This window comes from Geotrypetes seraphini, chromosome 9, assembly GCF_902459505.1.
Source record: "Geotrypetes seraphini chromosome 9, aGeoSer1.1, whole genome shotgun sequence".
NCBI classification, from domain to species: domain Eukaryota; kingdom Metazoa; phylum Chordata; class Amphibia; order Gymnophiona; family Dermophiidae; genus Geotrypetes; species Geotrypetes seraphini.
This window is the reverse complement of record NC_047092.1, coordinates 45,803,836-45,831,751: the sequence shown is the minus strand read 5'-3', so window position 1 is coordinate 45,831,751 and position 27,916 is coordinate 45,803,836. Positions and strand designations below refer to the sequence as shown.

The 27,916-nt window shown below is 41.9% G+C and overlaps 1 protein-coding gene across 3 annotated transcripts in view; it reads left to right on the top strand.

The window, feature by feature from the left end:
• The window catches only part of MAPK12 (mitogen-activated protein kinase 12), a 96,986-nt gene that overhangs the window by 28,387 nt on the left and 40,683 nt on the right, over positions 1–27,916 (top strand). For all 3 annotated transcript variants that reach the window (XM_033958439.1, XM_033958440.1, XM_033958438.1), the window contains exon 4: positions 19,116–19,227. In XM_033958439.1, coding sequence (XP_033814330.1) covers positions 19,116–19,227 — 112 coding nt within the window. The remainder of the gene's footprint in view (positions 1–19,115; positions 19,228–27,916) is intronic.

Genomic DNA, 27,916 nt, shown 5'->3' with positions numbered 1-27,916 from the left:
TTCTGTCGTGACCATTTGGACAGCTTGCACTTTTTTCTAATTTAGACTGTATTTTTGAGATGGGGTGTACTCAAGACATTGTTGCACTTCTGCCTGTGATGTAGGACTTCTGTTTTCCACTTCTACTCCAGCATCTCAAGACATTATAACCACTTCTTTTGTTCTTTTCCTTTTATCCAAATCAGCTTTTCCAAGATTTCCAAGATTTCTCTTTACATTCCTTTCCTCACCTTACCCTCTCATCTGTCCACTATCCCACTTTCGGCTCTGGTAATTTCCCCCTCGAAACATTTAGGGCTCCTTTTATCAAGCCGCGCTAGCGGGGTAAAACGCGCCTGACTTTTCATCACGCCTTAACCCCTGCGCTGGCCAAAAACTACCGCCTGGTCAAGAGGAGGCGGCGACGGCTAGCGCGGCCAGCGGTTTAGCGTGCGCTATTACATGCGTTAAAGCGCTAGCGCGGCTTGATAAAAGGAGCCCTTACTCTGTCTGTTTCAAGTTTATTCATGGCTTGATATACCGACCGTCACCTATATATATGGGCGGTTTACAATATTAAAAATTTAAAAGGTCTAATAAAATTTTTAGTTTTGGTGAGATAAAATAAAAAGAGGGTAAACCTAAAACTATGACGAATTAAGACTGATTAGAAACGAGAGGTTTTAGGGGATAGGGAAGTTTTAATTACAATGATAAATAAAAATAAAAGGAAGGGTAGAGGGATGGGGAGTAACGAGAGGGAAACGGGGATGCTTCTTAAAAGCTTTCCCCCCCCCCCACTTATTGATAGGCCCTTTGGGTCCAGCTTGCCACCCCCTCCCTTCCCCCACCCCCTCCATCCTTTTGTTTAATTAATGCACTGCACTTCTGCCAGGTCATTTGCCTGCATCTCTAAGTAGATTATATTGATCATGCTGCCTCCATCCTTCTTGTGTAATTTTTTTCTTATGTCTGCCAATTAGCTTTCTTTTATGTACATTGCTTTGCTATCTCTGGTATATAAAGATATATTGCAACACACTGTATGTAAACCCTGTATTGTAACACTGTGAAAATTATAACCCATTCTGAGCTCTTTGGGGAGGATGATAGATAGATAGAGGCAGTCAAATTACATAATTAAACCTTAAATTTTTCCCTTTCTTCAGGGTGTAAGCCTGACAGGGCAGGTGAACTAGGCATATGCTAGGGCTTAAATATTTACAAAGGACCCTTTTAAAATATGCTAATTCAGTGGCTTCCAAGACAAAATTTTGCCCTAAGGGCTAGATTCACTAAGCCCACCGATCCTACCCGATCCGTGGGTGATCCGAGGCAGGCCGACTAATCCACAACGCACCCTCATGCAAATGGGGGCGATCGGAGGCGTGCCCCTCACCAACGACACAGATCACTGGAGAGTGATCCTGACGCATGCGCAGACCATCTACTTTGCCTGCAGATGGTCTGCGCATGGGTTTGCTGTCCACGTTTTGGTGTTTGTTTGTTTTTTGCTTTTTTACTCGTGAGCCCGTGGTTTTAACCCATGGGTTTAAAGCAGATTAAAACCACAGGCTCACGCCGCAGGGAAGGGCGACAAGCAGGAGAGTCGGAGCAGTGAGTGGGATGGCAAGCAGGAGAGTCGGGGCAGTGAGCGGGGTGGCAAGCAAGAGAGTCGGGGCAGTGAGCGGGGTGGCAAGCAGGAGAGTCGGGGCAGTGAGCGGGATGGCAAGCAGGAGAGTCGGGGCAGTGAGCGGGATGGCAAGCAAGAGAATGGGGGAGTGAATGGGGTGGCAAGCAGGAGAGTCAGGGCAGTGAGCGGGGTGGCAAGCAGGAGAGTCGGGGCAGTGAGGGGGGTGGCAAGCAGGAGAGTCAGGGCAGTGAGCGGGGTGGCAAGCAGGAGAATTGGGGCAGTGAGTGGGATGGCAAGCAGGAGAGTCGGGGCAGAGAGCGGGGTGGCAAGCAGGAGAATCGGGCAGAGAGCAGTGTGGCCAGCATAAAAGAGTCGGGACAGGGTGAGCAGGAGAATCGGGGCAAAGTCGCTTGTTTTTGGATCAGCCAGCCCAATCGGTGTGCCTTCTTTAGTTTAGTGGATCGCGTCTTTCCTACTTTGCATGCGTAGACCGGAGGATGATCGGAAAAGAGGTTAGTGAATGGGGTCGGAGGAAAATCAGGTCGGTTCACGATGGCAAACACGATCGGTGGGCTTAGTGAATCTAGCCCTAAGTCTGCACTGATAAATCTACTACTAGCAGAAGAAAGTGGGAGTGGAGAAACCAGAGCCACTGCTGCCCACAGTCAACAGGAGGCATCAGTGAGTGGCGTTCCTTATCTACTGTTTCTGATTATTTCCTTTGTAGTCAGTGCCAAGGAGAACCCACCTGTGGGAGTTTAATTTCTATTTCTATTTGAATGGAGCGGTTCAATGTAGTGGCGTATCAAAGGTAGGAGGTGCCCAGGGTGGAAGTATCGCCTCTCCCCGCTCCTTTCCTGTCCCCCATGCCACATTCACACCCTCTCTTCCCCCCCCCAATACCTCTTTAAATCTTTGCCAGTGTGAGCAGCTTCTCCAGCCTGCTGCCCATGCCAGCATTGGCTTTCCATCTGATGTCACTTCCTGGCCCTGCAACCTGGAAGTGATTTCAGAAGGCTGGAGAGTTTGCTCATGCTGGAGAACATTTAAATAGGTACGTGGAGGAGGGAATGGACGGCGTGTGCGTGGCATGGGGAGGATGCAGAGGTGTCGGTGCTCCCACCATGACAGCACCCAGAGCAGTCCACTCCCTCTCCCGCCCCCTCACTGTGCCATTGGTTCAATGTATTCATTTGCCTAGAGCATACCAAAGGGTTAATCCTGTTCTGTACCCAGCCTCTCGGAAAACTTGTGTTTCCTATTGTGTGGATGGCAGGAAAACAGAGCAAAAGACAAATTGGATTCTAACCACTTTAAAACCACTTAAATCTCCTCTCACGGCATTCCTGGTGGGGAGAGCCATCTGCATACTCGCTCCCATGCTTCTGTATTTATTTATTTAAAAATTTATATATCGCATACAACTATGCGGTTTCCATCTCGCCTACATAAAATCTTGTTTCCCTACGATTATCACATATAACATAGACATGTCTAAACAACATCCTTAATCGTCCCTGTTATAAACATGGATAGAGCGCAAATTCAATCAATTCAGGAATACAAGCAAGCTTTAAATCATACATTGGTGTCAAAAATAAATTCTAAAAGGCGATTATCAACTGAAATATACCTTAGCATAAGAAGGCATTGGCAAATAATTGAGTTTTCAGCATTTTCTTAAAATTCATCCTCCCCATACAAAACCGCAGGATACCAGGCGAGGCATTCCATAGTTCTACGCCAGCCACAGATATCATTGATGCTCCGATCCTAGCATGCGTAGTCGACATTCTACCTTCCAAACTTAATTTCATCCCATTTACGTCTCTAAGCTCTCTTCACGCAGACACCAAGGCAAGTGGTACCCCTTTAGCAGAAGACACATTAGGCCACTGTTCCCTAGTTGGTCCTAGAATATCTCCCTTGCCAGTCAGGTTTTCGGGATATCCACAATAGTTTATAGTTTATTATATATATATATAACCCGCCCTTGTACAGAACAGAGAATACACAATAAAAAAAATATAACTTTCTAAAACAAAAGCACAACTAATATACAGTTATACAAGTGCTCCATTGCGCTTCCTTATGACAATCCAACACAGTTTCCGTAAACCAATCTACAGTCAAAACAGTGCAAAAGCCTCATGAAGCAAATATTGCCGTAGCTGTTTCTTAAAACATAGGGCTCCTTTTACTAAGCTGCGTTAGGGCTTTAACGCACGGAATAGCGCGTGCTAGACCTTAACGCCAGCATTGAGCTGGCATTAGTTCTAGAAGCGTAGCAGGCGGTCATTTCCTGCGTGCGCTGAAAACGCTAGCGCGCCTTAGTAAAAGGAGCCCATAGTTAAATGAGTCTTCTCCTTTTAAATCCACAGTTTCTTCCACTCATAAGGGCCAACTATTCAGTCTCCAGCGGTGATACTGAGGAATCATTAAGTCCCAGCTGTTCCTGAGTGCAGTACACGCCCTGGAAGATAAAATTTCAAATTAGCTCTCAGATAACTTGCAGTATCCTGATAACGTCCCGCAGTGTACCAATATCAATCATTTAAAACAGATGCGATAAACAACAGGCAACCATTAAATTGTATATATAAGGGTTGATTCATAAGTCATGGCAATTTTTTTTTTCTCTCGAAAATGCACTAACACTGGAAATTTAATATATACGTTTGAAAGTGTGTGACATGTACTTATTAACGTTGCCACCAGATAAGAGATTAATTGAGAGTTATTATCCACCTTTACGAAAAGGTCTACCAAGGTAGCGCACAGCAGGTACAGTTTAACATAAAGGCCTGGCATTAGACGTCCTACCACTGCCTAACTTAATTGTTTTAATTGGTGCTAAATGATGTATAGTTGACTGCATCATTTAAAACCAATTAAAAGTAATTACAATAAAAAAGGCGATGCTGTGCAGCCTTCAGGACCAACTCCTAGGTCTCTGGTGCATCATAGCGCATAGTGATGCCAAGCCTAGAAGTGGGCATGATTAGGGGTGGCACCAGACATTGGCATCACTATGCGCTGCTGGCCGTGATTCTGATGGGACCCTAGGCACCGGAAATGTAGGCTTGTGAAACCCTGGCCTATATTTACGGTGCTTAGGATCCCGACGAGCTGCGATTCTGGAAACAGCGCCTTTCAGTGTTTGGCACGTGGCAGGTGCCTATTTTGTAGACACTTTACGCAGCAGGCATCACTTTATAGAATCAAGCCTGAAATGTATTCACAGAGTCACAGAAATAGAGGAAAATGTTTTCTCCTATTTTCCACAAGAACATAAGAATAGCCTTACTGGGTCAGAACAAATGGTTCATCAAGCCCAGCAGCCCGCTCTCACAGAGGCCAATCAAGGTCACCAGTACTTGGCCAAAACCCAAAGAGTAGCAACTTTCCATGCTACTGATCCAGGGCAAACAGAGGCTTTCCCCATGTCTTAATAACAGACTATGGACTTTTCCTCCAGGAATTTGTCCAAACCTTTCTTAAAACCTGCTATGCTATCCGCCTTTACCACAACCTCTGGCAATGCATTCCAGAGCTTAACTATTTTCTTTCCCTGTAACTTCATCGAATTTCCACTAGTCTTTGTAATTTATGACGGAGTGAAAAATTTATTTACTTGTACCCACTCTATTCCACTTAGGATTTTGTAGGCTTCCTCTGTGTTGTGGATTAGTTGGTTGTTTTCGCTGTTCACTTAACTGTCCCAAGCTGATGAATATCCTGTTTCAGATTCCTGCTGCTTCTTGTTCTTGAGTATACAAGTTTACTCCATAGCAGTTATGACTATTTAGGGAGGGGCAAAGAATGCCTTACTCAACCCAAGAGACCACAAGACTATGATTGTCTTCAGAAACGAATGAAAAAAAATAGCTGCCAACAGAGCTCATTTTATCCAGCCTTTCAGAGGCTGAGATTTAAATTCCTTGGTCCAGCTCTGTACTTAATAAATTGCATAAAAATCATTATTAATCAAATAAACTTATTATCAAAAGCTTAGTTTTGTCAAACAATCTTAACACTATTTAAGAGCCATGAAAAATTCATATATAAATATAGAAACATTGTGAATAAGCACAAATATAGTGTATATTGCCCCAAATATCTATAATAAAATTATCAAAAACTTTATTAAACTAATAATCATAAAAAAATGCAGGAAAAACTATATTAAAACACAATATGATAAAATGATAACATTTATTTTAACTTTAAATATCTAAAAACCACAAATAAGTTACTTGAATATATTAAACTAGTCTTATAGCCCTTTACATTAATGGGTGCTAGAATATATGTGTGTGTGTGTCTGTCTTTATTTCTTTCTCTCTCTCTCTCTCCTTAGCCGCTTTCTGTATTTCTGTCTTTCTTTTTCCTCAGCTGTCCACCCATTCTTCCTTCCTTTTACCTTCCCTGTATCCACCACCACCCCTTCACTGCTCCCCTTATCCAGCAGCAGCCCTTCTCCCTTTTTTAATCTCCCCCCTGTCCAGCAGCACCCCTTACCTGCTCCCCGGTCCAGCAGTAGGCCTCCCTTCCTTTTTCTCCCCCCCCCCCGTCTCTTCCCCTGTCCAGCAGCATCCCTTACCTCGTGTCTGCCCTCTGCCGACAGCTGCCTCAAACCACCGTGGCCTGCAGCCGCCAACAGCCACCGTGGCCTGCAGCCGCCGACAGCCACCGCGGCCGACATCCGCCTCAGGAGAGAAAGAGAGATGTGCGTGGTAAGTGTGCATGCGCACTCCTACCTGTGGGGACCTACAGTGCCCGGAAAACGGAACACGCTGGTAAGAGTGCGCATGCGCGCTTAGGCTTTTATTATATTAGATGAGAATATATATATCACGTATTGTCATACCTTATAATCAAGAAAACGCTGGAGTAAATACTACGCAAATGTATGCAAAGATTTAAAAATTATTAAAAATTATGTTAAAAGGACTATTATTGTATATAGCCCAAGTCTCTTTAATACTCATTGATTTTTTTGAAAAATTAAGTGCACAAATAAACTAAGGGGGTCCTTTTATCAAGCCGCGCTAGCGGGGTTAGCGCGTCAGACATTTCATCACGCGCCAGCCCCCGTGGCTAGCTAAAAAACTAACGCCTGCTCAATGCAGGTGTTAGCGGCTAGCGTGGCAGGCGGTTTAACGCGCGTTAAACCCCTACCGCAGCTTGATAAAAGGACCCGTAAATTCATATAAAGTTGCCCCGTTGTTTAATACAATGAGATTTTGCATTCACATCGTGTGCCCTCACGATGCATAATGAAAAAGCTTAAATTTAACAAAACGCAGCTCTAATCATGATGATTTCGATTATAATGTGTGTATGCTTTTATATTACTTTATATGAATTTAGTTTATTTGTGCACTTAATTTTTCAAAAAATCAATGAGTCTTTATTATAGAGACTTGGGCTATATACAGTAATAGTCCATTTAACATAATTTTTAATAATTTTAAATCTTTGCATACATTTGCATAGTATTTATTCCAGTGTGTCACAATGATGATCCCCACCCCCCAAACAGCGGCACTTCGGGGTGAGGATTATGGCAGGACAGATGAGGGGGTTAGGGGGTGTTACGGGGTTTGGGGGGTGGTCATGGGGGTGTCGCCGGGGCAGGAGGGGTTGGGCTCCCTCCTGCCCATATCCAATCAGGGGGTGGGGGTTCGTTGGGGCAAGAGGGGTTGGGATCCCTCCTGCCTGTATTGGATGGGGGGGTCGCCGGGGCAGGAGGAGTTGGGCTCCCTCCTGCCCACATCCGATCGGGGGGGGGGCTGCATCGGGGCAGGAGGGGTTGGGCTGTGGGGGTTCGTCGGGGCAGGAGGGTTTGGGTTTCCTCCTGCCTGGATCCGATCGGGGGAGGGCTGCATCGGGGCAGGAGGGGTTGGGCTCCATCTTGCCCGTATTTTAGTAAGGGGTGGAAGGGTTGCATCTCGGCAGGAGAGATTGGCTGACTTTCCTGCCACGATAGCGACCCCCCAAATGCCGCCAACCGCAGCACTTCAGGGGGAGGATCACGGCAGGGGAGATGCCTCATCTCTCCTGCCGTGATTCTCACCCCGAAGTGCTGCAGTTGGCGGCAGTTTGGGCAATCACCATTGCAACAGGGGAGACAGCCAATTGCTGGGGGGGATTCTGTAACTGGTGTTCTTTTTGACAGACACTGGTTACAGAATCTAGCTTTTAGGTGAAGGACTGGCCTGCTGGGACATATAAGGAAAATATTTAAGAGTAACTGATTACCATTCAATGTGTTGCAAACTGCTATGAGTGAATCTATTTATGAAAAGGCAGTAAATAAATTTTAAAAAGCAAACCATATACTGGGCTCCCAAATTATGGAATGCATTACCATTGCATACAGTATTATTAAAATAACAAATTATATTTTTTGTTCCGCTATTAAGACTATGTTGTTCAGGAAACATGCATTGGTTAATTGACCTAATTTTTGATTGTGTAATTCCTGGAATGATTGTATCCAGCTTCATATTTTTGGAAACCTCTTTGAATGGTATAAAAATATTGGATAATGTAAAAAAAAAAAAAAAAGACAACCCCCAGCACTCTCTTCTTTACCCTTGCCCTGCATTATTTTCTCTCCACTTTCTCCCAGCTCAGCAAGAAGGCATTCTTCCGTGCCTTTCTTCAAAACGCTTCCAGTGCTTTCTCCAGACCAGCCACAGCACCGTCTTTCTGTCATTCACAGCCCAAGACCAGCACTTTCATCCTTTATCCCAGTCCAACCGCAGAACCTTTCAACGTTCCTTGTTCTGACAGCTGGCCTCTTTCACAGTCCCAGGATCGGACACAATGGTTCCTCGCCGTCTCTTTCTCTTGCACATTTCCCTATGAGTTAACACTAAAAGCAGCCTGGAATGTGCTTTTGGTTCTTGTGACTGCTGTTAGTCTAACATCCCAGGCTCTTTCCATGTTGCAGCCCCTAAGCTGGTAGGCCAGGATTTAGAAATCATTTTCAGGCCTCATTGAACCACAGAGCACTCTCCCTTCTGGGCTTTCTGCCAGAATGTGTTCTTAAAGCATACTTTTAGAACAGTGAGTTTAGGCAGGAAAGACAGACTGACATACTCGTATATGGCATCCATGTTGTAAGAGTAGTATATGTACCTTACTCCTCACTTAGGACGCTAAGATCGTCGCAACAAAATTTATTAACTATTCCTTCTTTGAAAATAATTGGGACTAGAAGAGCAACCATATTTTCAGTACAAGCACCCCAACAGTGGAACAATTTACCAATCTATTTACGTAACGAATCATCATTAGACAAATTCAAATGCGGTCTGAAAAGCATTCTTTATAAAGATGCATTCAATATATAGATAGAACATTCCAATAAACGCAGTACCTAGTCCCCAAAGAATTAAATGAATAGACATCAATATGGAAATTATAAGTGCTTTGATGATCTTAATCTTCTTAGTTTTCTCTTCTTTTAAAAGGTCATTAATATTAATCTTAGTCTTCTTATCTTTTTTTACGCAAAAGGCCTTTTACATTTAAATTGATTAATCATTCTTAACATTATCTTATTTCTTGAATTATTTCAAAATAATTAAAGCTTTTTCAATCAATTTTTATTATATTCTTTCTTAATTGACCCTATCCTTGTGTGCAAACCTTAAATGTTCCTTTTTTTTTATTTTATAAATTGTATTTCTACCCTTTACCTATTTGTTCCAGTTTGTATTAATAGAACATAATGATTAGTCTGTATAATTTTGTCTCATTTGTATTTGTCATCCCTGGCTTTTATTGTATATTAGAATTATGTAATACGCATTGAAATATTGGATATTGCGTAAAATCAAAATTTATTAAACTTGAAACTTGAAACTATCTTTATTTTATTTTTAAAGTCTGCTTGAAAATTAGTGCAGAAAATTACCCTGAGGCAGGAACAAATGAGTGCACATACTCGTATGTGTCAGTAATAATCAGTACTGTATTTATATACATCATATAAGACCATAAGAATAAGGACATAAGAATTGCCAAACTGAAGGTTCATCAAGCCCAGCATCCAGCCTCCAGCAGTGGCGAACCCAGGTCCCGAGTACCTAGCTAGATCCCAAGTAGTAAAACAGATTTTATGCTGCTTATCTTAGGAATAAGCAGTGGATTTCCCCAAACCATCTCAATAATGGCCTTTGGATTTCTCTTTTAGGGAATTATCCAAACCTTTTTAAATCCTGCTAAGCTAACTGATTTCACCGTGTTCTCCGGCAATGAATTCCAGAGTTTAATTACACATTCTGTGAAGAAATATTTTCTCCGGTTTGTTTTAAATCTACTACTTGGTAGCTTCATCGCATATCCCCTAGTCCTAGTATTTTTGGAAAATCACATCTACCCTTTCCACTCCACTCATTATTTTATAGACCTCTATCATATCACCCCTGAGCCATCTCTTCTCCAAGCTGAAGAGCCCTAGCCGCTTTAGCCTTTCCTCATAGGGAAGTCGTCCCATCTCTTTTGTCATTTTTGTCACCCTTCTCTGTACCTTTTCTAATTCCGCTATATCTTTTTTGAGGTATGGTGACCAGAACTGCATACAGTATTCGAGGTGCGGCCGTACTATAGAGCGATACAAGGGCATTATAACATTTTCATCTTTGTTTTCCATTCCTTTCCCGATAATTCCTAACATTCTATTTGCTTTTTTAGCAGCCGCCGCACATTGAGCTGAGGGTTTCAACATATCCTCAACAATGACACCTAGATCCTTTTCCTGGGCAGTGACTCCTAACACAGAACCCAGCATGACATAGCTATAGTTCGGGTTCCTCTTTCCCACATGCATCACTTTGCATTTGCCCACATCAAATGTCATCTGCCATTTTGATGCCTAGTCTTCCAGTCTCACAAGGTCCTTTTGCAATTTAACAATTTTGGGTCATCAGCAAATTTAATTATCTCACTAGTTATTCCCATCTCTAGATCATTGATAAGTATGTTAAACAGCAGCAGTTCCAGCACTGACCCCTGGGGAACCCAACTATTTACCCTTCTCCGTTAAGAATATTAACCATTTAAATCGATTCTCTGATTTATGTCTTTCAACCAGTTTTCAATCCATAAAAGGACATACTGGATCAGACCACTGGTAAATGGTCCATCTAACCCAGTATCCTGTTTCCAGAGTGGACAATCCAGGTTATAGTTATCTTGCAAAACCCCCAAATAGTAGCAACGTTGCATGTTACCAATCCAAGGGTATTAAGTGGGATCTCCTAAGTTTGTCTCGATAGCAAACTATAGGGTTTTCCTCCAGGAACTTGTCTAAACCTTTTTTAAACCCGTACATAAATCCTGATCACATCCTTGTTCCGGCCATCTCTGGCATCGGGAACAGCTACACGTTCCCGATGCCAGAGTTTTTGTAACTAGACGCCTAAATTAAGGTGGCAAATTGTACCTATTTCAGACATATTTTATAAAGAAAAGTACGCACCTATTTTTCTATATAAGATGCGAGTGCCCAAAAATGTGTCTTGATTTGAGAAGCAATCACTTATACCAACCATATGAGTGATCCAAATGCCTCCATCTAGATCAGTGGTCTCAAACTCGCGGCCCAGGGGCCACACGCGGCCCTCCAGGTACTATTTTGAAGTCCTCAGTATATTTATTATACTCACAAAAGTAAAATAAAACAGTTTCTTGATCATAATATACATGGGATCCCAAAAAAAGCTTCAAAACAGACTGAGACATATACAAAATCCAGTATTCCGTTTAATTTTTGGGCTGAAAAAACATGACCATATTACTCCATCCTACAAACAGTTGCATTGGCTGCCTTTTGAGGCTAGAGTACTGTTTAAGTTTGGTTGTACCAGTTTTAAAGTACTGTTTGGTATGGCGCCTAATTACCTGTCTCTATGTTTTGAAAGATATAAACTTAAAAGAATAACTCGAGGGCAATACTTATTTGTGTTCCCGATTATTAAGCCTTGTCGTTACAAGAGATTCTTTGATAAATTGCTTGGTTTTCAGGCAGGTAAAATGGATTCACGGATAAGTTCTATTATTTCTCAGGCCTGTTCATACATGTCTTTTAGGAAACTATTGAAAACTGATTTATTTGAAAAGTTTGTAAACTGATGTTTTAGAATATTGATGGGAAATTTGCACATTGATTTTACAGTTGAACTTTTTAAGGAATATCTATCTATTTTCGTGAATGCATTTTATTTAACTATTGTATAATCTTAGTTTTCTTAGATTTTGTATTTTTATTCACTGTTTGTATACTTTTAGTACTGTATGTGAACCGCCTAGAACTATGTGGTAGGGCGGTATATAAAAATAAAATAATAATTATTATTATTATTTAACTATAAATTACTTATTATTATTATTAAGACATAGCCAAAAGGAAAGATTTATAAACTATAAAGAGTTTTTTTAGCTCATGCAAAATTGTCATTTCTTTAATAAGATATTAACTATTTTTTCTGAGGCCCTGCAAGTACCTACAAATCCCAAATGTGGCCCTGCAAAGGGTTTGAGTTTGAGACCACTGATCTAGATTGTAGCAATTATTTTATAATTTACTTGCATGCTCTCTCTGTGCACAATCAAAGTGTTTATTTTATGCCTGTTACTGTCACTTAACAATGCACAAATGATTAGAATACCAACATCCTATGCAAGTTCATGCCACCTAAAATGAGATGTTCCTTATAAAATGACTCTGTACTACATAAATGTAGCTGACATATTTTCTTAGTGTCTGCCTTGATGCATATATGTAAGGAAAGGGAATGGGGATTTGTATACCACCTATTTGTGGCATTGACATTTCAAAGTTTCCATTCAAAGCAGAGGGCACTAGAGGTTTAACTCACCCACCCCCACACACTTTTACAAAAACGTAGCACGGTTTTTAGCGCAAGCCGCGACGGCAACAACTCCAACGCTTGTAGGAATTCTATGAGGGTCAGAGCTGTTACCACCACGGCCGGCACTAAAAACTGCACTACGGTTTTGTAAAAAGGGGGGGTGGGGTAAGTGACTTGCCTGGGTGCAGAGGCAGCAGCTCTACCAGTGCGCCACGCCTTAAACCCATGGGGCAGTTTTATAAGTTATTTTTGGAAAATCTAAAATGCTACTCTAACATGTTCATCACTTGTAACATTTATCCACAGGTCAGGGTTTTTTGTAGCATAACTAACGGAAGCCGTAGCAGATTTGTACATTCAGAATTCACCTACATAAATTGTGCAGTCAAAATGGGGTGTCGTGAAAATTAGTTATGGCCGTCCAAGCTTGGTCCCTGTATCTCCTTTAGTGACATAGCAAAGGACATTGGTGCCTAGAGTGGTGGTACCTGAAATCACTGTGCACCACTCCCCACTCTCCCCTGCTGCTTGGTCCCCCCCCCCCTCCCAGCCAGCAAACCTTTTGAAATGCTTGCCGGCACGAGCAGCATTTTCCATCCGCTCCTCAAGCTGGCTTCAGCTCCCTTCTGACATCATGTCTACCATAACTCCTTTATAGTGTATACTAGTATCTAAGCCTGTTATATTAATGGGTGCTAGAATAGATGTGTAAACTTTTAGCACAATGGGGCACTGAGGCCTTTCTTTCTTTGCTTCCTGCTCCCCCTGTCCAGCAGTAGCCCTTCTCCCTTCCTTTTACCTCCCCTGTGTCCAGCAGCACCCCTTCCCTGCTCCTCCTGCCAACAGTACCCCTTTTCCCTTCCTTTTCCCTTCCCCGTGTCCAGCAGCACCCCTTCCCTGCTCCCCCTTTACAGCAGTAGCCCTTCTCCCTTCCTTTTGCCTCCCCCCTGTCCAGCAGCACCCCTTCCCTGCTCCCCCTGTCCAGCAGTAGCCCATCTCCCTTACTTTTACCTCCCCCCTGTCCAGTAGTACCCATTCTCCCTTCCCCGCTCCCCTTGTCCAGCATCTGCTAGCCCGGGCAGCCTCGTTGCTTTTGCTGGGCCGGCCCGCCTCGCATTATTGAAGTGGGCCGGCCTAGCAAATGCCTCGCGGCTGCTGCCGCTGCTAATCCGGGGGTGAGAAGAAGAGGCGGTCCCGGCAGCGTAGTCAGAAGGTAGGAAGTCAGCCGGTATCGGAAATCGGGGTAGGAAATCGGCTGAGGCAGGCACTGCGCATGTGCAGCACGCCGCCACGGAGGTACGGAACACAGAGATTGAAGTGCATATGCATGCTAAGGGGTTTTATTATAGCGGATTGAACCCTCCAACATCCACCGAAAACCTACTGGACCCAACTGTACACCACACCAGTAGCCCTTATGCCTATAGGTGTCATCCGTATGTGGGTACAGTAGGATTTGGGTGGATTTTGGAAGGCTCATGTAATCTAATAAGTGTAGCTGAGTATGGGCCTGAGTCCCCATCTCTATGGTTAACTGCACTATCCACAAGAGTACTCTATAGGCCTGCTTGCTGTTCTGCTACTGCTGGCCATAGTATATGAAGCTATCATACAGGCGGGTATGTACTGTTTCATTCCCATCTTTGGAGGGTGGTAGGGGGATCAGTGACTACTGAGGGAATGTGGTGGGGGGAGGGCATATTTTCATCCCTCCAGTGGTCGTCTGGTCAGTGTGGGCACCTTTTTGGCCCATAACATAACAATTCATTTATATACCACAGCTACCCTTACAGTTCTGTGTGGTTTACAATTCTAAAATACGATATATTCACCGTGAATTAAAATTCAGTTATTTTTAAAAAATCTGTCAAATAGATAAGTTTTTACCAATTTTTTAAAACTATCAAAACTCTTAGCCCACAAGGCTCCCTGATAAGCGAGGATTTTGTTTAAAAAAAATCGTTTGTACAGACAACCTTTTACAGGAGGGAAAGCAAATAGTCTGGAATCACGAGTAAAGCACTTTCTGTTAACAGTAAAATAATTAGGCACCAGACCATGCAATGTCTTGTAACAAATACAACCAAATTTAAATCATATTCTTGCTTCATTTCATAACCAGTATAGAAACCAGTAATATTCCGATACATGACCAAGTTTCTTCAAGTTAAATATTAGTCGGACAGCTGTGTTCTGAATGATTTGCATCCTTTTGATGTTCTTTTTGCAAGATGCTAAATAGATCATATTACAATAGTCTAAAAAGTACTTAGAACTAATGATTGCACCAAAAGCCTGAAAGCATAAAAATCAAAATAAGGTCTGATGGTTCGGAGTTTCCACAGCAGAAAGTAACATATTTGTTATTAAAGCAGGTCTAGCCCCAGATGTCCACATTGTGCCCTGAATGAACATAAGAACATAAGAATTGCCCATCTGGGTCCATCGTGCATAGCAGTCCGCTCACGCGGCGGCCCTTAGGTCATAGACAAGTGCCCTATTTGAGTCTAGCCTTACTTGTGTATGTTCTGTTCCAGTAGGAACTCAATCTTGCCTTGAATCCCTGAAGGATGCTTTCCCTTATAATAGCCTCCAGAAGAGCGTTCCAGATTTCTACCACTTTCTGGGTGAAAAAGAACTTCCTTACATTTGTACGGAATCTTTTCCCTTCTAACTTTAGCGAGTGAATGTATTCTTAAATGTTTGATTAGGACAGAAAAATGTCATAAGTCCAACTGCACCATGCCTCCTAACACGCCCCTGAGATTCTGCAAGCAAACCTATCTCCATGCATATTCATTGCGGATATCCTGAAAATGCAATGGGACTAGGTGTTCCTTGAGACTGAATTGGAAATGGCTGCTCTAGGGACAGAAACCCAACTACTGTACATTACATTACATTACATTACATTAGGGACTTCTATTCCGCCTATACCTTGCAGTTCAAGGCGGATTACAAAAGAGCTAACTGGACATTTCCAGTGAAGTTACAACAGTATTGGTGCGTTGGGTTTTTTTTTGGTTACAAGGGAGGAGAGGTAGCTGGATTAATTCCGGAAGAACTTGCAAATTGGATATTAAATTGACTGTACGTTACTGTGTGATATAACAAATAGATTACAGTTAGAGTACAAATAAGATTACATTACATTTCAGGGATCTGAATACTTGGTTGGTGTTTTGGGGAGGAAGAGATTATTTAAGTGGAGGTTGTGGGGGAGTTACCTGACTGTAACTTGCTTTGAACTACCAATGGGGGAGAGGGATATAAATCCAGATGAATAAATTAAATTGTACTGCCTGGAAGACTCCCTGCATCTATCTTTGGCTGATCTTAATGAACAACTTGTGTTTGTTCAGTCTGTCCTTTAATTAAGAGAACCTTTTGTGCAGTTGGCCACAGTACAGAGAAAATGTCACACAACATAAAAGGGGTCTTTATTTATTATGGAGCGCTGTGGGTGCTCAGAGCACGGGGCGGGAGACTTCACGTGCTTCCTGCATGTGTAGCTGTCACACTACGCTAGCCATCTTTACAGTCTTTTTCATTTAAGCTGCAGCAAGTTAAATTTGCTCAAGGAGACTTACTGAGCAGTGACTAGGACAAATTCTTGGCTCTTGAGTTCTCATCATTACACAACACAATGCTGGCACCTCAAACAATCTGCTTTATTTACCTGTAGAGCTGCACAGCACATAGGAAAGGCAGAGCCAGCCCCAGTATTATCTCCATCGTATGTCTGGTGATATAATTCTTAAGAAACTGGAGCTATAAGAGGGAAAGGGATTTGTATACCACCTTTTTGTAGTTTTATAACCACATTGAATGTGGTTTATATACAGGTGCTTCAATCATTTTTTTTATCTGTCCTGGGGGGGCTCATAATCTGTCTAATGTATCTGGGGCAATGGGGTAGTTAAGTGACTTGCCCAGGGTCACAAGGAACAATGTGTGGTTTGAACCCATAACTTCAGAGTGCTGAGACTGTAGCTCTAATCACTATACCACACTCTTCTCCTATAAGCAAAGCCATTGTAGTGAAAGTAAATCCAGCATGTTTTCATCAATAGCGGGACTTGGTTGTGATTGTATGTGATGATCTTAAGGTGGCCAAACAGGTTGAAAAGGTGACGGTGAAAGCTAGAAGGATGCTAGGTTGCATAGGGAGAGGCATGGCTAGTAGGAAAAAGGAGGTATTGGGTGAGACCTCATTTAGAATATTGTATACAATTCTAGAGGCCGCACCTTCAAAAAGATATAAAAAGGATGGAGTCGGTCCAGAGGAAGGCTACTAAAATGGTATGTGGTCTTCATCATAAGGCATATGGGGACAAACTTAAAGATCTCAATCTGTATACTTTGGAGGAAAGGCGGGAGAGGGGAGATATGATAGAGACATTTATTTATTTATTTAGTTTGATGATGAATTGCTTATTTAGTTTTAAATACCTTTGTAATGTAAATGCGCATGAGTCGAGTCTCTTTAATTTGAAAGGAATCTCTGCAATTAGAGGGCATAGGATGAAGTTAAGAGGTGATAGGCTCCGGTATAATCTAAGGAAATACCTTTTTACAGAAAGGGTGGTAGATGCGTGGAACAGTCTCCCAGAAGAGGTGGTGGAGACAGAGACTGTGTCTGAATTCAAGAGGGCCTGGGATAGGCACATGGGATCTCTCGGAGAGAGAAAGAGATAATGGTTACTGTGGATAGGCAGACTAGATGGGCCATTTGGCCTTTACCTGCCATCATGTTTCTAATATCTCTTTAATGCCTTTGGAAGAACTCTGAGATATAAACGAGGTTCTGGTGACTTTTCACCAGTGCAGAGTAAATAATTTCCTCTTGTACATGGAATAAGTTGAAATGTACCATGCTGGGAAAAAAAAGACCTCTATTTCTACTTTGCAGTCTTATTAATTGGGAAGTTCTTGTCAGTGGGTGAGTTTGCACTTCAAATCATTGAAGGTTTGTCCATGTATTCCTTTGTTGTAAAGTCTGATGCAGTTCTGCTAGAATTTGGTATTTCATGCTGAACTCAAAAACTATACAGAATACTTGAGATTTATGGTGTTTACCTTTAGGCTTTTCTATACTTAGCACTTCCCAAGCCTGTTTTAGCCTCGTCTCTGTATTCTACTCATTTCCTGCCACTGTGATGAAAGAAATTCATATTTTATTTTGTGAGCACACTTTGTTAGGGAAGTTTGCAAGTCTCTTTATAATGAAAGTATTGCTCGCCTTTCCTATTTCTTTTCTATCTGCTTTAATCAGCTTTTGAAAAATAAGCACCAGCGCTATCCATAGAGCCATACCATACTGTGGTAGTCTTCTCAATTATGTGTGTAGTGAGCCTTGTTAGTCGTCTAATGAAGTGTTTCCCAACCCTGTCCTGGAGGACCACCAGCCAGTCAGGTTTTCATGATAGCTCTAATGAATATGCATGGAGCAGATTTGCATGCCTTTCACCTCCATTATATGCAAATCTCTCTCATGCATATTCATTAGAATTATCCCAAAAAAACGACTGGCTGGTGGTCCCCTAGGACAGGGTTGGAAACCATTGAAAATGTACTCTCTGATTTTGTTTGAAACATTGATGTTCATTTTTGCAGTTTGATATTGTTCTTTACAATTTCAATTAATTAAAAGTTTAAACAGGTGGAAAATAAGCACCAGGAGAAAGAAAGTTGTATCTGCTTGTTGTGAACCAGATGTACCAGGTGGTAGAGTTGAGGCCAGGAGTGTTGGGGGAAGAACAGCCTCCCTCCTAGTATAATGAAATCTCCCTGCAGCATGTGGCCATGGGGGGATGACCACCTGAGCATGACCATGTTTTTGGTGTAATTATAAGCCTAGTTTGGAAACATTTTGTCTTTGAAGGTAGGCGGAGGGAAGATTAAAATAAGATCAATAGCTCCTTGAACATATCTGTTGTATAGGGTCCCATGCACAGAAATATATAATCTCTCTCAAGTACCTCAGCTAACATTATGAAACAGTAGGTAGCAGATCCTCTCCAGATGTCCAGAGGCTTCTTAAGCCTGGATTTTAGAATATCACTGCTCCTACCCCGTGAAGGAGGGATGAGGACATCACCCTGTGACCGTGATGACACATCAGGATTTGTGCCCCCGTTTGGAAGCCTTAATTTAATCAACCCCTCAGAACTCTAAGGGAGTCCTTTTCCCAGAGTGATTTCTATACCTATAGTTGGACATCTATACAGGAGATGTTCCATCAGAAGACTGGGACGCGTCTCTTAGAAAATCATATCATATACAGACTGTTTGCTTTGTGGTTTAGCTGCGCAAATAAATGTGTTTGGCAAAGAGATGGTTACAAAGGAGGTTGGATCTGATGATAGATTCAGCTAGAGGCCCAGGTCTCTAAATTGTAATTTTTTGTGAGCTCTATATAGGGTTGGCCAGTATAAAAGGTAACATGGCACTCAGTCAACAGATTATAGAGCAGAATAGAGTGGGTTGTTGGTGCCACAGCCCCGCCAATATATTCCCAAACACATCATTGTGTTCTGTTTTTTCTTATGCAAATGAAATTAAAATGATTCTTGCCCCAAACCTGTTTTCATGTTTGTGTTTATTCTCACCAGCTACCTTGTCATGCCATTCATGGGCACTGATTTGGGAAAGATCATGAAGCATGAGAAGCTGACAGAGGACCGCATCCAGTTCCTGGTCTACCAGATCCTGAAGGGCCTCAAGGTTTGCGCACCTGCCTTTCTCTTTGGGGAGTTGGTGATCCTAGGGACTCGGTGCCTAAACTTAGACGCCTACTTTAATTGAGAAACATTGTTTAAATCTGCAGAAAATATTAAAAAAAGCACCTATCAGCACCTAAATAAAAGGCACTGGAATTGTGCCTATGTAGGCGCTTTACAGTGCTTAATGCCACAATGGGCCTGACTAATGTTGGAAGTGGTGTTAGATAATATAAAACGCCTATGTAGGTACAATTCAGGAAAAGATAGGCACCGGAAATGTAGGCCTAGAAAACCCTGGCCTTCATTTCCGGCACCTTTCTTTCCCTGAGACGAAATTCTCTTTATTTATTTGTTCATTTTTATAGCCCGTCCTTCCCATGGCACTGTTGTGTGATTGACGCACAATCGGCAGCTGCCAATATCGGCGCTATATAGAGAATCCAAGTTAATTTGTCGACTCTCCAGTCTGCATATGGGTATTGTCCAGTTTTTCCCATTTCTTCCAGTTGGACTGCAGAATAATAAATACTCTTAAAGAGGTTGTTCAGTGGCAAATATAATGTTTATTGATCACTTGATATCCCGCTAATTCAATAGGTCATAGCAGCTTACAATTTATAATAGATTGGAATGTCTCCTCTGCTGCTGCAAACATTCACAATCTATATTGTTTCTGTATTGCCCTTTTGCACTCTTTGCAGGGAATATTATTTCAAATAAAAGATAACCCTGCTGTATCTTTCTCTTGCCAACTAATAATCCTTCATTCCCCAGGCATCCACTGACACCCTGCAGAGTCTTGTTAAGGTCTCTGCACTGTTGGAGTTGGTATTTAATCAGGCTTGGCAGGGGAGCACACTACAGCAAGGGAACTAGTCTGAAGGTGATGAGTATCTATCTCAAAGAATAAAAGTAAAGCAAGGAAACTATTCTGAGAATGATGAGAGTCTAGCTCATAGAAACATGATGGCAGATAAAGGCCAAATGGCCCATCCAGTCTGCCCATCCACAGCAACCATTAGCTCTTCCTCTCTCTAAGAGATCCCACGTGCCTATCCCACACTTTCTTGAATTCAGACACAATCTCTGTCTACACCACCTTTTCTGGGAGACTGTTCCATGCATCTACCACCCTTTCTGTAAAAAAGTATTTCCTTAGATTACTCCTGAACCTATCATCTCTTAACTTCATCCTATCCCCTCTCATTTCAGAGCTTCCTTTCAAATGAAAAAGACTCGACTCATGATGCCAAGTAGGAATTTAAATGTCTCTATCTTATCTCCCCTCGCCTGCCTTTCCTCCAAAGCATACATATTGAGATATTTAAGTCTGTTTCTATACACCTTATAATGAAGACCAAGCACTATTTTAGTAGCCTTCCTCTTGACTGACTCCATTCTTTTTATATGTTTTTGAAGGTGCGGCCTCCATGAGGTCTCACCAGAGTCTTATACAGGGGCATCAATACCTCCTTTTTCCTATTGGCCATACCTCTCCTTATGCACCCTAGGATCCTTCTAGTTTTCGCTGTCATCTTTTCAACCTGTTTGGCCATCTTAAAATCATCACATACAATCACACCCAAGTCCCGCTCTTCTGTTGTGCACTGTGACAGGGATCTGGCTAGTCCTAATAAAGCCCGGGGAAAAGCCCAGGGAAAAGAGCAGGGAAGCATTAATAATGTGCCAGGGACTAAGGAGAAGAAATATCCTGAGTTTAGGGAAAATCCTGAGCACAAGGTTAAGAGGGAGCCTGTCCCTTTAATAGCTCACAGAGCTCAGGCTGGAACGGAAAGGACAGGGCTCTTTAAGGAATTAGCTAAAGCTGCTGTGAGGGGGCGTGGTTATGTGCCGAGTCTCCCTTTTTCTGAAGCTCCCTCGTCAGTGAGAGAGGGGGGGACAGCTGGGACTGGAAGCTCAGGGGAAGCTGAGAAGGAAACCAGCTACAGCAGCTAACTTTTGGCCAGCCTTCAGAAGTTCTCACCAGGATAGGGAAATGCAAAACCTTGAAACACAATCTGAGGTTTGTGACATGGACTGGTTAGAGAGTAAGGCTATGTCTGGGGAAGAACACCCTATGGAATGGGAATAGGTTTAGGAAAGCCTGGATGTCCTTTTTCCTTGGTGAAAGGGTTTTGTTTTTGTTTCTTCCTTTTTTGAGTTTTATGTTTTGTGAAGGATTTTGTATCCTGTTTTCAACCTGGGCTGGAAGCTGCTGAATTTACTTTTGTGTTAGATGAGTGGAACAGTGGCCACACCTGTGGGAGCACAAGTCCCTCTGCTCCTAGTAAAAGGGAACTGCCACTCAAATCTACCGGAAGCCTAATTAGTGCCTAGAACCAGGTAGCCTAACTATTACCAAGGCAGGTACGGTTCTAGCACTGCTTGAGGAAATAACACCTAACATGAACTGTATTTTATGTTCTTAATATTGTGAACTTGAATTGGCCAGCACTGAGGGTGCAGTGAAAAGAACTGGCACATGAGAGAAAGAAAGCAGAACAAGAGAAAATTGGAATGTTTTTGGGTTTTTACTTTGAATGCCAAATTTTGACCTTTTTTGTTTGAAACGTCCCTTGTGAATAAATAAAAGTAATATATTTGGACAAAACCCGGCCAGTGTGGTGTGCAGTTTATGGGAGGCACCAGGCCGCTGTGGTCCACCACTGTTACGCTCGCGCCAAGACTGGGATTCTGGGAAGTTACTAGGCCTCGCCAGGATCCCGGTCCCACAGCACATAATAAGTTCTTCATCTTCTAAACTGTACAGTTTCCTCAGGTTTTTGCAGCCCAAATGCATGACCATGCATATCTTAGCATTAAATTTTAGCTGCCAAATTTCAGACCATTCTTCAAACTTCACTAGGTTTTTCTTCATGTTATTCACACCATTCGGAGTGTCTATTGTAGATTTGGTATCATCTGCAAAGAGGAAAATCTTCCCCAACAGCCCTGCAGCAATATCGCGTCTAAAAATGTTAAAAAGAACAGACCAAAGAACAGAACCTTGAGACGCACTACTGGTAGTATCCCATTCCTCAGTGTGAGCTCCATTGACCACTACCCTCTGTCACCTTCTAATCAACCAGTTCCTGACCCAGCCCGTCACTTTGGGACCCATCCTGAGGGCACTCAGTTTATTTATTAGACACCTGTGTGGAACACTGTCAAAGGCTTTGCTAAAACCTAAATACACTACATCTAGCAAACTCCCTCTATCCAATTTTCTGGTCACCCAGTCAAGGAAAGTGATCAGATTTGTCTGAAAAGCCCTACCTATAGTGAATCCATGTTGCCTCTGTTTCTGTAATCCACTGGATTCCAGAAACTTCACCAATGTTTGTTTTAAAACTGTTTCCATTAATTTGCTTACCACAAAAGTTAGACTTACTGGCTTGTAATTCCCTACTGCTTCCTTACTTCCACTTTTGTGGAGAGGGACCACATCCACCCTTCTCCAGTCCTCCGATACCACTCCCAACTCTAGAGAAGCATTGAAAAGGTCAGTCACCATCCGGCCCCATCACTTTGTCTACTTTTAATTTAGCTAGCTCCTCATGAACACAACCCTCTAAAAATCGATCAGGGTCTACCACTCCTTCATCCCTATCTATGTTTGTCTTCTGTGGTCCCGCTCCCAGCGCTTCAGCCATGAACACAGAACATAAATATTTGTTAAGCAATTCAACCTTTTCTTTATCAGCTTCTACATATTTTTCCCCTTCACCTTTGAGTCTCACAATGCCACTTTTATACTTCTTGCTATCACTGATATATCTAAAAAAAAGTCTCATCTCCCCATTTTTTCATGTCAGCTATTTTTTCTTCCATTTGCATTTTTGCTTTCCTGACTACTCAACCAGCCTCTCATAACTTTTCCAGATATTTTTGCCTGTCTTCTTCTTTCTGCGATCTTTTGTAGCTTATGAAAGCTAACCTCTTATTCCTTACCTTCTCAGCTACTACGTTTGAGAACCAAAGCGGCCGTCTTTTCCTCTTACGTTTACTTACTTGCCTCACAAAAAGGTCTATAACTCCTTTCAGTTTTGCCCACTGCATTTCTACTCCTTCCAGATGTTCCCATCCAGACAATTCCTTGACGTAATCCCCCATCCCCATCTCAAAGAATAAAAGTAAAGCAAGGGAATTAGAGGGTGATGAGTATCTATCTCAAAGAATAAAAATAAAGTATTTACATAGGTTTTATGCGGAATAGAAATGTTAAAATAAATCTATATATATAAAATCGGAGGTATGTGTGTATGTGCCGCGATCACGCAAAAACGGCTTGACCGATTTGAACGCAACTTGGTATGCAGATCCCTCACTACCTGGGATGATATGTTCTGGGGGTCTCGCGGCCCACCTGCACACGTGGGCGGAGCTACAAACAGAAAATCAGATTTCACCCATTCAAGTCAATGGAAAAAATGTAAAAAGCTGTGGGACCGATTTGAACGAAACTTGGTATGCAGATCCCTCACTACCTGGGGTGATATGTTCTGGGGGTCTCGCGGCCCACCTGCACACGTGGGCGGAGCTACAAACAGAAAATCAGATTTCACCCATTCAAATCAATGGAAAAAATGTAAAAAGCTGTGGGACCGCTTTGAACGTAAATTGGTATGCAGATCCCTCACTACCTGGGGTGATATGTTCTGGGGATCTCGCGGCCCACCTGCACACGTGGGCAGAGCTACAAACAGAAAATCGGATTTCACCCATTCATGTCAATGGAAAAAATGTAAAACGCTGTGGGACCGATTTGAACGAAAATTGGTATGCAGATCCCTCACTACCTGGGGTGATATGTTCTGGGGGTCTCGCGGCCCACCTGCACACGTGGGCGGAGCTACAAACAGAAAATCAGATTTCACCCATTCAAGTCAATGGAAAAAATGTAAAAAGATGTGGGACCGATTTGAACGAAACTTGGTATGCAGATCCCTCACTACCTGGGGTGATATGTTCTGGGGGTCTCGTGGCCCACCTGCACATGTGGGTGGAGCTACAAACAGAAAATCAGATTTCACCCATTCAAGTCAATGTAAAAAATGTAAAAAGCTGTGGGACCGATTTGAACGAAAATTGGTATGCAGATCCCTCACTACAGGGGGTGATATGTTCTGGGGGTCTCGCGACCCACCTGCACACGTGGGCGGAGCTACAAACAGAAAATCTGATTTCACCCATTCAAGTCAATGGAAAAAATGGAAAAAGCTGTGGGACCGATTTGAACGAAACTTGGTATGCAGATCCCTCACTACCTGGGGTGATATGTTCTGGGGGTCTCGCGGCCCACCTGCACACGTGGGCGGAGCTACAAACAGAAAATCAGATTTCACCCATTCAAGTCAATGGAAAAAATGTAAAAAGCTGTGGGACGGATTTGAACGAAACTTGGTATGCAGATCCCTCACTACCTGGGGTGATATGTTCTGGGGGTCTCGCGGCCCACCTGCACACGTGGGCGGAGCTACAAACAGAAAATCAGATTTCACCCATTCAAGTCAATGGAAAAAATGTAAGAAGCTGTGGGACCGATTTGAACGAAACTTGGTATGCAGATCCCTCACTACCTGGGGTGATATGTTCTGGGGGTCTCGCGGCCCACCTGCACACGTGGGAAGGGTGGGTTCACCCAAGAATGTATATGTTCTTGCTCCTGGAGGTGAAACTAAAAATGTTGTTTATAATCAAGTTTTGTGTTAGTTGTATTGTATTCATTTTGTCAAATATTTCACATTATAATTTGATTATTGTACTTTTTATAAAGCTGTAAAAAAATATTTTCATTCACCACTATAAAGTATCTTTATTTGAATCCATTTACAGTGTTATTGCTATAATTAAATACCCGTGCAACGCCGGGGCATCAGCTAGTAATAAATAAAGCAGAATTAACCTTTTAATGCAACACTTCCTCCCCCCACCCTCCCCAAATGCTTTGAGTTCTTTTGTAGAACACAACCCAGCACTGAAATGTATGGACTCATTTATTTGCGTAAACCTTCTTTCTGTGGTATAAGGCCTTAGCAGTGACTCTTTTCACATGAGGTAACACCCCGTAGCACACCATCATAAATAAGTCTTCATCAATTCTTAGTATTAAAAGTATCATACTTATCTTAGTAATGAAATATGTTATGATCCACCAGATGTTTTTCTGCGGTATTAAGTAATGGATTTGAGTGATAAGAACTTTTTTATTTATATTGTAGCAGACCTGACCCTGAAGCAAAGTTCAGTGAAACATGCTGCATGTCAGTGATGGGTCTAGTGGATCATAATATATTATTTAAACATCTATTAAAAAATTAATCTCTAAAGAGCTGATGACGAGGCTGGTAAGCCATGGGATGTTACCTCATGTGACGAGAGTCACTGCTGAGGCTTTATACCACAGAAAGGAGGTATAAATAAACAAATGAGTTCATAAATTTCAGTGTTCGGTTGTGTTCTACTTTATGTCATAGTTATCTGTGTGCTTGAGTTGGTAGGACCTTATAAATTTGAGTTCTTTTGTGACAATAAATCTCTACATTTATTTAGTTAGTTATTTGTATTCCACATTATCTGAACATCCTAAGCAGAGAACAAGATATGTTCACAATAAAACCATACAACATTACCCCCCCACCCCTCCTTTTACAAAACCGTAGCATGGTTTTTAATGCCAGCTGTGGAGTAACAGCTCTGACGCTCTTAGGAATTCTATGAGCGTAGGAACTGGTACCACTACGGCTGGCACTAAAAACCACACAAAGAAGACAGTCCCTGCTCGAAAGAGCTTACAATCTAAACAGCTAAGACAGACAAACAGGATGTCATGGATACAATTAAGGGGAACGGTTAATCTGCTGGCTAAGTTTGTAGGCAGTGGGGAGTAGGGTTATAGACAGGTCAAGAAGTTGCCATGAGCAGTAACCTGAACTAATATATAACTGTTGCATGATTTAGGCCCTATTGACTTGAAATGGTCTCCTGATCAATTAAAATATCTGGGTATTTTATTTCATAAAGATAGAGATAACCTCATGTTCCTAAATTTGAAATCACTGCAATCCAAGGTTTCTACTTTGACTTCTAGATGGTCCCCGTATCATTTATCTTGGTGGAGAAGAATAGAAGCAATAACAATAACTATTACTCCTATTATCAATTATGTTTTGGGTATGCTCCCTAAGCTTGACAATCGCTCCTTTTTATAAAGATCTAGAAACTCTCCTTTCTAAGTTTATTTGACGTAACAAACCTCCTCGTATTTCTCTTTCTACATTAAAATTACCAAAAAAGGAAGGGGGATTGGGGTTTCCAGACTTTTATAAATATCATCTTGCTATGTTTCTGAGATTAGTACTTTATGGTCAGTTGACATTCCTCAGATCTCAGTTTCACCTTTGTGGTATTCCATTGAATCTTTTTTAGCTTTTCCAGTCCCGCTGAAATGTATCCCCTTCCAAGATAACATCAAATATTTGATATCACTTGATACTATTATATTTACTAATTATGCCATTCAAGCATTTGAAAAGGTTTCTACTGTACGCTCTAATAGTAAATCTTCTCTCTCTGCACCTCTTTGGCATAATCCTAGCTTTAAGATTGGTGGTAAGTCAATTTATTGGTCTATATGGATTAGTAAGGATATTTGGTATATCAATCAAATTATGGACAACAAATCTCTGGCTACTTTCCAACAACTGCAAACAAAATTTGATCTTCCTTCTACGGAATTCTATAGATGGTTTCAAATGCAGCACTGCTTAAAGAAATTAAAATAGCCTTTAAATCCTAATACCCCATTAATATCCAAATTTATGGAATTTTGTCAATTAGGAATTACTCATGGCCATATGACCTCACTCTATTATAAATTTTTTATATCATCGTCTTTAAATTCTACTACGTGTACTAAACAGATTTGGACCTCTGAATCTTCCTGGTAGGGTTCCGATGACCAATGGATAGATTTTTTTCAAATATACACAGCATCCTACGCTATCTACTAGTTTAATGCAATCTTTTTATTTTTTTTTTTTTTTCAATAAAACGTATTGGACTCCTAGCAGACTGCATAGGGCTCATCTAACGGATTCTATTTATGTAAGCATTGCAATAGTAGCTTAGGTGACCTTAAAAATATGATCTATGATTGCCCAATTCTTCAACCATTTTGGAGATCTGTCTGGAATACCATATGTACCATATTTCCTATTAACTATCTTTAAATGTTATTCTCTTTCGATCTCTTGCTTTATCTGATACTCTAGATCAGTGGTTCCCAAACCCTGTCCTGGGGGACCCCCAGCCAGTCGGGTTTTCAAGATATCCCTAATGAATATGCATGAGAGAGATTTGCATACCTGTCGCTTCCATAATATGCAAATCTCTCTCATGCATATTCATTAGGGATATCTTGAAAACCCGACTGGCTGGGGGTTCCCCAGGACAGGGTTTGGGAACCACTGCTCTAGATAAATGGCATTCTAAGCTATTTGATGCTCTAATAGCTATTACTTTACAAATGATTCTATCACACTAGAAATCTGCCCAACTATTAAATATCTCTTTTTGGTGGGCTATGGTCCTGATGATTCATAGTTATGAATATAAAGCTAATTGCCTCACTAATAAGAACTATAAAACTAATAAAATTTGGGCACCAATAACAAATGCCTCTTCTTAGA